The 10,697-nt window shown below is 41.5% G+C and overlaps 1 protein-coding gene across 11 annotated transcripts in view; it reads right to left on the reverse strand.

Annotated features, from left to right (window-relative positions):
* The window catches only part of Kalrn (kalirin RhoGEF kinase), a 733,834-nt gene that overhangs the window by 198,019 nt on the left and 525,118 nt on the right, over nt 1–10,697 (reverse strand). For all 11 annotated transcript variants that reach the window (XM_023702250.1, XM_023702249.1, XM_023702247.1 and 8 more), the window contains exon 33: nt 10,087–10,189. In XM_023702250.1, coding sequence (XP_023558018.1) covers nt 10,087–10,189 — 103 coding nt within the window. The remainder of the gene's footprint in view (nt 1–10,086; nt 10,190–10,697) is intronic.

The raw sequence follows: 10,697 nt of genomic DNA on the forward strand, positions 1-10,697 counted from the left end.
ACTCCCCGTTGCAGATTCCTAATTCCATGATGGGAAGTGCTTCCTTTTACCAAGCTATACCCCCTCCAAACTCCTTCAGACTCTTTTTCTATTATTTTGAGAAAGCTTTTCCTCTCCATTAAAAAAAGAAAAATAACTCCCAATGTCTCAAAACTGACCATTTGGGCTAACATCAGCACACGGAAAAGGCTCCGAACAGGCAACTAACGTACTTTGCATCTTTGCTTGTTTTGACCATGGTCACATCGTCTAGAACAGTGCATAGCACACAGTAGAGCTCAATGAATGGTTGATGAATTAATGAATGAGGCAAAAACATAGTTAGTATACACCAAAATCTTGAGGAAAAGAAAAGAGAAAGAATTTTAATATCCTCTATTGCTCAGTAAGCCAACCTGTTCTCCATATGTGATTAACAAAAGTGAAACTTTTAAAACTCTGCTCCTGCACCTGAAAGGACACCAGTTAACAGGAGGCAGGTACAGGCATAGTAAAGAGAGGGCATTTTTTTCTTCTAGCACAACACAAAGTTCAGTACAGAAGCCAGCAAGGGGCAGAATCCAGTCTAGGTAAGAGCTTTCAGTGCCATTCGCAGCCAGTACCAGCAGAGCTATGCAGATGGGATGAACAACTCTTCTGAAATTCTAGGTAGCAAGTACATCTGTCTGCACTTAGTAATGTCAAGTAGAAACAAGTACAGCATGAAGAAAGACAAAAAAGAGGAAGAAAAGAAGGAAACTGAATATTTTAAATTTGTAAGACTCAAGTATAAGATCCCAATGAATGGTGAACAAGAAGATCAGCAGCCCTGGTAAAGGAAATGACTGCTCCAACAAAGCCAGGCCATATCCATATGAAACAAGGAGGAAGAAAAAGTGATTGACTAGAGAAAGGCAAGGCCTGGTTGAAAGCAGCAGTGGACACCTCCATAGTTCTGCATTGTCTCCCAGCAATTTTCTTATAAGAAAAAGGGCTATCAAGGTAGAGTCAGCTGCTCCTCTTAACTGGCACCTGTGACTCTCTTCTAGGAATGGCCTTGAGCCCAAAATTATGTCCTTGCTGTGGTTCCTAGAAGGATGCCACCATGGAAGACATTTGAATTTGTTTCTTTAGGCAATGTTCTGTTTTCTTAATGGATGGATCATGGGACCATAATGTTAAGTAAAATAAACAGAATACCCATCACATAGTTTCTCTTATGTGAGAAACCCCAAATATAAATAATTTATAGAGAAAAATAGTGAGAGGGATGGTAGGAAACAGGAAGGTAGACTTCATGGAGATGGGAAGGGTTCTGGGAGAAGGAGAAAGAAGGGGGTGGGGCAAGGGGAGGAGAAATAAAAACATTTCGGATGCAATAGGTATATGCAGCAAATCCCCAAGATGTATTTGATTATTACCAACAGTAGAAAAGGTCTGCTTTCCAGCAATGGGGATCACATCAGCTTACCACAAGGCCACACACTCTGAAATCCACCCGCATCTATTATCCACCTATAAAAATGGTTATGGCAGACACATTGACAGAAGCCATCAGAATCAAAGAAGTGACACTGGCTGTCAGGCAGGTAAAACCTGAGCAAGAAGTTTCAACGTGATCTCATACTAAGAATCAAAGTAAGTTTTACTTACTCAACAGGCTTTCTCCCAAAATGCTAGAATGTAGCTACAGGTAACATGTGCCACCTTTAACACCTTAGCACATTCAGTTACCAGGAGTTCTAGCTACACAGAACTACAATTTTAAAGGCACCATGAGCCTGACCTAACCTACTCTACTCTTTGGTTCCACATGTTGCTATCTCACAGTTTCTAAAGTTTTTATAATGAGCTAATGCTCACAACTTCCAGAAGAACTTTCAAAGAATTATTTCCCATAGGTGTACTTTCCCTGTTAGCTTTAACAAGATAGATTCAGTCATTTTGTTCAGTACAGAAATCACTTTTCTACCTGGCACCAGAGGAAAAAGGGTGTTACATCATGAGGTCTGTGCAGAGTACTGCAATACAGCCGTCCTTCTGAAACTGCCCTTTGCTCTCCACTTAGAGCCTCCATCTTCCTTCTCCTGCCACTCAACATTTTCCTTAGTCCCCAGCACAACATGTAGAGCCAGAAGTGTACTTACTTGGGTCCTATTTGCCTTGGGCTGTTGCCAGCTAATCCACTTTAACATCTTGGCTTGCTCTCAGATTTGCTTTTCTTTCACCAGAATTTTAACACTAAAATAGAGTTTCAGTTTGTGAGGGACTGCAGCAAGGCTGAGCTGGTTCTGGAAACTTGCTCCTCCCAGACAGTTCCAAAGCAGGGATCAGCCTCATTGTGTCCCAGCACTCTCACTGACAAGCTCTCAGGGCCCAACAGGAATCTGCCTGGGAAGCTGGAAGACTCTGGGGCACAACCACACCCCCCTGAAGGCCACAATGTGAGTCACAGGTACTTGGTATCAAAAAGTCTGTGATATGCGTTGAGACTTGCCAGCCCCAGAAATGTGGCCTGGGCTGCAGAGCCATGTCCGAATTCACCTTGGGGCACTATGGATTTGCTGGGGCAGTGTATGGCTGATAAGGGTAGTTGGAGAAGGGGGTAATAACAGTGTTTGTTTTTTTGCTGCAAGGATCAAGCAGCTAGACTCTCAAAGTTACTATGAAAGTACTGTTTTAAATCTAACATGTAGAAGACTAACTTGGGCTTGAGTTTTAAACCTGTCATTTACTGGATGTGTGCCTCTGCACAAAGTCACTGTGTTCTTTTTAAACAGGATGAAGGAGAAGCACTACACGATCTCTGAGCTTTTCTTCCTTCAGATTCTACTGACTCGGAATCAAATCTGACCTTTGACCACTCTTGCAGACATGCACATAGATGTAATCTATTGGCTAATGGCCATTTTCCAGTTTCCCTATTGCTGTAACCGATACTTGTGTAGTTCTGCCTTCTTGCATAAAGAAGTGCAGGTCCAAGTGTCCTGAGCACCAGTAAAGCACATCTGAGGTTTTCTGTAATCACTGGCTGCTGAATTTTATGAGATTTATTTGCTTCATGAGATAGCTGAACATTTTAATTATGTGTTTCTCAGGGGAGGTTTTCAAGCTATGTAATATAAATGAGAATGCCACATAAAATGATGTTATCAGAAGGGTTCTGTCCTGTGACTCCAGGTTGTATTTTATACCCTTTGGTGGTACGAAGCAGCTGGAAGCCAGACATCAATGTGAGGAACCTTTCGTTTAGAAGGGAACTTGTGGCCTCATACTTCATTGATGAATTCTGAAAAGCCAGCATATTTATGCTGGGGCTCTAAGGAGAGGTGGAGTTGAACTTCTGGGATGTGACAGTGAGGCCAGAGAGAAGGGGGCTTCAGGTGTCCGAAGGACCCTGGGCTCCTCAGCCCTAGGCTGTCATTTCTCTTCCTCTAGCCCTCTGCAGGTAAGAGAAACATAGAACTTTTCTTGGAAAACATTATTTGCATGCCTAGTCTAGGACTTCCATTGTTGAAAACACTAAAAAATAAATGAACACCTCAAAATATATTTTGGAACTACAAATCTAAAGTAGAAATGGCATTTTTTCTTACATTGAACATTGAGATGTTGAGAAATATCAGAATACTTCCTAGCTGAGATTTATACAGCAATTATAATCTAATATACAATTAGGTTTGGGGTAAAAGTGAGAATCAAGCTTATAAGGTTCAATTTCATATATATCCATGCACACCCTGATAACAGGAAGTGCAATTATCTGCTCTTTTCCAGAAGTTTACTTAAGGGTTGGGAAGTGTTTGTCATTGAGTGGGAGGAAGCACAATTATGCTTTACCTAGAAATACCTTATGAGTCCACACCCACTGTGTCAAAAGGCAGAGTAGTACAAGTGCCTTAAGTAACTTAAGGCTCAGATTCCCCAAAATTTTCATGAGCTTTTAAGGGCTGTTTTCCCACAGGTGTAACAACTGCCCAGGGAACACAATTGCCCAGGACATGTGACAGCTGGAGACACAAATCTGGGTACACCATTTCAGTGGTTCTTAAGAATTTGTTATGCAAAAAATATTACCCACTATCAACTAAGATTTGATTTGGTACACAGTTCCAAATGCTTAGCTTTCTCTTCAGTGACAAAGCACAGTACTTTGTGGCTGCTTAGAACTCCAGGGAGCTCACTGCATAGCAGTGCCCTGTGGTCACCACAGATTTTCCCGGGCCTCCTACACTCCTGGCACCATTTCAGAAAAAAAATTAGCTGGTCCTTTGAGACCCTGGGAAGAAGGAATCCCTACATTCATTGTACAGATGAGGAGACAAAGATGTGAAGTGGTGAAATGACCACTACTCAAAGCATCCAGTCAGGCTGAATTCTTGACTTCAAAACTCACCCCCTGTTGACTACGTCACCTTTCTCCCCAAAGTAGATGCTTACATCCCAACCAGCTCCTTTTTTCTGCCAGTGCAGCTGCATCCAGTTCTTGTGTCTGGTGGCTGCTCACAGCTGACACAGAAGGGCAGGTCTGTTGCCTCAAGGCCAGTGAGGTGGTGTGATTCCTGTGCTATGCGTAGGGAGGGCCTGGAGTGGACTGGACCCCAGCTGAAGTCTCATGCACATATGTTGCTCCTTCCTCACTGCACCTCACCCCTTCTCTGACACCATTCAGTACATCCCAGGTTCAGTGATCTGATGGCAGACTTCATGTTTAGGGAATCAGACATATTACACTTCCTTTAAGTAGTTTTCTCTCTATTCCTACTTGCCTGGCTGTGTTTTCTATTTATCATTTCATTTAAATGAAGAGATTTCATTTTTCATCAGTAATCTGTCCCAAGAAGGTTTTTTTTTGTTTTGTTTTAAATCTCTGATGTTATTAGCAGTTGCGTAGGGATGTCATCATTTCTCTTCTGGATGTTTCCCTTTTCCATTGGTAAGACTATAAGCTTGATGGCAGGGCTTTATCTAATTTCTGTAATCCTAGTATAAATAGCACCTGCCAAAGGGCAAGTCAGGTTCTGCACAGTGCCTGGAGAGGGTAGGAAGTGAAAGGGCCACTTAGTAGGGACAGAGGATAGGCCTTTGTTACTACACCAATACAGGGTGCATTAAACCAGGTTATATCCTCACCAATGCACTGACATAGGAGCTTCATTCTTGCCAACACACCAGCATAGGGACAGAGCTTCTCTCTGACTCCCACCTTGCACATAATATCTTGCTATGTGTCTCCAGTGTGCAGGTACAAGGATTGCTGGATTCTGCTAAACCAGGAAAGGCTCTAGAGGAAGTCTTTTCCCTGAAGGCTTTCCCACCTCTTGTGATAGGACCAGGCTGTGGCTTGTTATCAAAGTAGCACTGATACTGTAGGACTTGACTTTCCCCTTCTTCACTGGGTCCTTACCATCTCTGGCTTCTTTCCCAGTCAGCAAAGCAAAATTTTAGTCAAATACTGATTTGACAACTGTTATCTTAAAAGTCACTGAGTTAGCTCCTCAAGTCTCCAGCTCCTCCAGGAATTTGCTCATCCCCTTGAGCACACCAGTATGATCCACCACTGTGTCTCTGCCACATTCGCTTGTTATTGAAGCTCTACATTCAAATCACAATTGGCCCTGGGATGTTTCCGCAGTGTTCTTTTTCTTACAATTTCTGTGGAAAGCAGCACCTGCAACTCAATTTCATTCCAATTTCCCTCTCTCCAGCTAGGCTATGTTGGTCCAGAAATTTACAGTGAGCCTTGGATGGAGAGTATTCCTACTAGGATGGCTTTATAATGTTTAATTAATTGAGGATTACTGAATGTTTCGATCATGTATCCCTAAATACATGTACAAGGTTCATTATACCATAGTGCTGCTTTTATACCATTAGTTGGGATTCTTTGGCAGACATTCATCTTGTCAGAACAAGACTCTCCTGTGCTGCCACTTCATTTATTCAGCCTTTATTTACTAGAGTTATAATTCTAGGTACCTTTGATGTGTGATTACAAAGCCCATCATTCAATAATACACATATAGGTAAAGATTCGATAGTTTTCCTATTCACAGTAGCACAAACATATTTCTGGGCAGACCAGGGAGGGGCTTGGATCACTTTGGAGTAAAGCTGGCTTAACTTTTTGCCTTCAATGAACAATTTTTGCTTGGGACAGGCCTAAGGGAGAATCTCATGATGTGAGCCTACTTAAGGTCCAACAAAAGTAACACTGGGAAAGATGTTCATGCTATTTACTTGGCGAGATCCCCATCTTGGCTTTGTCTGGGCTTAAGGCAGAATTATTAGTAGTAATCTGCTTTTGTATCAAGGCAGGATTTCAGTCAACAGTCCCAGATCCTCTGCTGTAAAGAAAAGTGTTAGGATTTCCTTTCCTCAAGACTTCAAAGAAGAGTCAGGATGCTTCCAACTGTCAAACCCTGGGTGGGAAATGAGAAGAGGCCTGCACATTGGCCTTTTGTCCTTAATCTTGCTAAACAGTAAGAATTTAGATGAAATCACAGAAGCATCTATTAATGGCAGGAAATGCAGTTAATATATTGGATCAAATAATTTATATTCAAAAACATGCTGGAACAATGGGATGGGACTCAGTGAGACAAAATCTAATAGACACAAAATTGTCCCACCCTCAGGTAACTAAGTCACCTACTAAGTTATGAAGAAAGCAAGGAGATTTTGTGATCCAACAATGGACACATGTACTAAACATGATGGATTATCAGAGTGAATTCTGAGCATAGCTCTAGATCGAGAAGCTGTGTTCACATTAGCTAGATCACATGTGCAGACGACATACCATTTTAGAAGCCTTCTATTTCTATAGAAACTACATACTGGGGAAAACCCAGGGGCAAACAACCAGGAAAAGGAAGGATTGGAAAACATATTGATATGTGGGACTGTGGGAGAAGCTGAAGACTTCAAACAGAGAAAATTAGGAAAAAAGAGACATAACAAGATTTTTTTTTTTTTTGAGGCTACCAGTAGCCAATCATGGCAGGAGCACTTGGAGCATTAAAATAGTATCTGTTAGTGATGAATTAAAATCCATTAGATAATAAAATAACTCATGAGCTAGTGTTAACAAAAATATCTGCTGCTCTGTCTATGGATAGGTAAGCTGAAATGATACCACTTTTGGTCTAACACAGAGAAACTGCAGATATATTAATGATGAGGTAGCCACAGGTCCGAACTCTGCTCAGGAACTTGCAAAAATCTTCATAGTCTCCTTAAAAATTGTATACTCTTATTCATAAGACTTATATAGGGATAAAAATTGGCTTTTATTGAATCAAAGTATTCTTTTAATCTGCCCACAGACTCTGTGAGATGGTATTGTGACCCTTGTTTTACAGACAGGGAACTAAGCTGTGATAACATAGGCAATTTGATCTAGAAAGTTTCAGAGTTGGAATTTGAACTCCACTCCTTCCCCAGCACCACCAATAGCATTCAGAACACAGGTGGGGTGCCTATGGCACCACAGTGTCCCAGTGGGTCTTTAATGCTTACTCATCTACTAGTTAGTCTTCTATATCTTAAGAGGAAGACTAAAGTAATTAAAAGAAATCCACTGTTCAAATGACCCTGATTTCTGTGCAGCGTCTTTGTCCTTTTGCTTCCCCACAAACCCCTTTTTTGTCTTTCTGCTGAAAAACGGCTAGTTCATCTGAAGCAGTCCACTTTATCTTTCCTTTCTCTTGAGTCAGTCCATCTGTCCACTTAGATACTGGGGTTCCCTGGCTTTCTAGTACAGGTAGAGGAATTTGATCCTGTTTATAATACCTGTGAATTCAAGATACCAATGAAAGAGTTGCTGATAAAGGGAAGCACATGGCTAGTCTATTAATACTGCTCTGTGCTAAACAGTGAGAATATTTTAAATTACACCACATAGTCACTAATAGGCTCTCGCTTTTGTCAAAGCGTAACTATTTCTTGATGATTTTCCAGATTTGGTATTTGGGACACAGAGTTTCTCATCATCTTCCCGTCTTGTTGCTGGGAAGTAATGTTCCAAACAGGCCAGTTTCTCTAGCTTACTAAGTTTTTTGCTTGGAGGTAAGGAAACTTCTAAACTTCTTTAGTATGTTTTAAAATAATGTTTTATGTTCAGTGGGCTTTGGCTGCCTCTTAATCCTGAACTTCCCTGTAAGCTGACACTATGTACCCTGCTGATAATCTACATGTGTTAAATGCCAGGAGCAGAGCAGTGAAACAGACAGACACAACTGCCACCCTCAACAGGGACCAATGGCATGGACTACAGAGACAGACAGGAAACAAAAAAATCACAAAGAAAGATTTACATTCAACAACAGTCTACATCTCTCTGTAGTACCCAGCACAGAGATCAGCACATGATGTTTTTACACACAAAAATATGTGGCTGATGTTTTTGAAGAATGTGCAGAGCCTGACCAGCTGGATTGCGTTTATTTTTAAGTTTGAGAGTTCAAGGCTTTGACTTCTATAGTGACAAGAAGACATGACAGTGAATCGAGGTCTTGGTTCTAACTCCTGTATTTCCATTAACTACTAGTATGTCTTTGGTGATTCACTCAATCTCTGAGCCTCAGTTTCCTTACTTATAGGAAAAGTGTAAGTATCAGGAACCCTCATTACTAGTAAAATGCCTAATGCCAGAAGTCTGTATGCTAATTTAGCCTCGTTTACCCTGCCAGAAAGAAAAGAAATAGCTGAGCCCAGGTCTCCTTAGGAGAAATGACCCTACCAGAGGGGTCTACACGTCCCTTGGGAAGATGGATTAACAGCTGCAAGGGATGAGTCCTCGGGACAATGAAACTTAACAGTCTATGTCAGAACATGAGCAACCTTGTGCTTGGCTTACTGTCCCACTGAGTGTTCAAAAAGAAACATTTTCATTATTTGGTATCTTAATTATATTACTAGACAACAGATCAGAGGAAACAGGAAAGCACAGAAATAGTTTTATCTGCATGTTTTTATAAGTGGGAAAACAGTAAATTTCCATCCACTCCAATAGTCAAAAATAGCTTCAAAACTTGAAGGTAGCTGTTAGAAGGACCTTCAATCCCTTTGAACATTGGTTAATAAAGCATGGTTATAGTGATTAGGTGCTATAATCTCAGTACGTAAGGGCACTCTCCTTTTGTTAAGGTCTCAGTGACTTTTATCATAGAAAGAAAAAAAATAGGAAAAATTCTAATGAATATAGAGCATTTAAAAGTATTTCCATAATCTAGAAAATTTAAATGAAATAAAGACATGCAGCCTGTGGTTGCTCAAGGCTGAGGGAGCAGGCAAAATACTGGGTCTAAATAAAAGAGGGTCAGAGAGTCCTTGGAAAGCTGTAACTTCATTAATGAAATAATTACTATGAATAAAAGGTTACTTCATACTCTTTGGATCTAGAATGTACAAATTAAAGTAGACTAGGACATAGACCCCTTCTTCCTTGTGCTGTGATTTATGATGGAGGTCATGTTCCTCTTAAGCTTGAGCAAACACATGGAATCTTTGTACCAGCTCCTTTACTAACCCTTGCTTGTTTACTGCAAGGTGTGGGAGAGCAAGTGGCCAGGTTTTCTTATAAGATGACTACATCCTTCATTTGCCACTTCCTGGTTCTTCCATCTCTCAGGACCTGAGTCACAGGAACTTAGCCAAAAGATGGTATCATTTATTCACTAGAGTCCCTTTGGATTAGAGGCACCCTCCAAGCAGCATCTCTGTGGTCATTTCCCAAAGCATTGGTCTTAGTCTAATTTTGAGATTAACCCCACTTAAATTATGATAAATACAAACCAATCACAACCACTGAGGTCTCAAGTGACTACCCCAACTTCAGCCCCTTTGAGGTTCATCCTCCCAGAGGGCAGAGCAACCTAAGGTCCCAGGTGGAGCAACTAAGAGAAGAGACACCCTGCCCCTCTCACTATTCTCCCTTCTATTTCTGTATGACTCTCCCAACATGAGAGTCCATTTCTGTTCTTACCCCTTTGCTGGCACAAAGAGCCAACAGACTCCTGTGTGGGAGAAATTCTAAGGAAAACTCTCCAGGGGTGGATAAACCAACAAGCAGCCTTGGGAAGGAAGGCTGGAACTCTGTCCTACCTTGTCACTGTCCACTGTGTTCTGAGAGGTCCTAGAGGCAATGGAGATCGTATCTGGCTGGCTGCTCCCATCTCCTTGGCTGTCAATGTCCTCCACTCCATCCCTGTAGGAAGAAGAGAAGAAAACAAGGGTGGGGGTGGGGGGAACCACTGTGGTTTAGAGCACACAAGGATTTCCAGCTGCTGGATCAGCAGCACCCCAGCATTTCTAGCAGGGATTTATGTAAAACTGACCTGCTAAAGGGAGCAGCCCTATGTGATTTTGAAGGACATAGCCTTTTGAGCTTGGTGAATACATAATCACTATGCTAATACCTGAATGCAAAATAACTCCTTTTTTGTAGTGCCTCCTGCCCAGACTGCAGAGAGGATAATTAGAACTGGGAATGAATCTAAAATACAGAGTACAAAGATGTATATTATACTTAGAACTTAGGCATCTATCTAGCTGACAGGGTAATTTCCAGTAACCCCTGAGCTCAGGGTACCCAAGTAGTTTTCTGTATGCTGTAGTTAGGCTGGAGGTTAGCTGGCCTGTAAAGAAAACATAACAGATAAGATGCTTCTAATTTTTTTGAGTCAGGCTCTTGCTGTGTTGCCCAAGCTGGCCTT

The sequence above is a fragment of the Octodon degus genome, unplaced genomic scaffold (genome assembly GCF_000260255.1).
Source record: "Octodon degus isolate 3935 unplaced genomic scaffold, OctDeg1.0 scaffold00147, whole genome shotgun sequence".
NCBI classification, from domain to species: Eukaryota; Metazoa; Chordata; class Mammalia; order Rodentia; family Octodontidae; genus Octodon; species Octodon degus.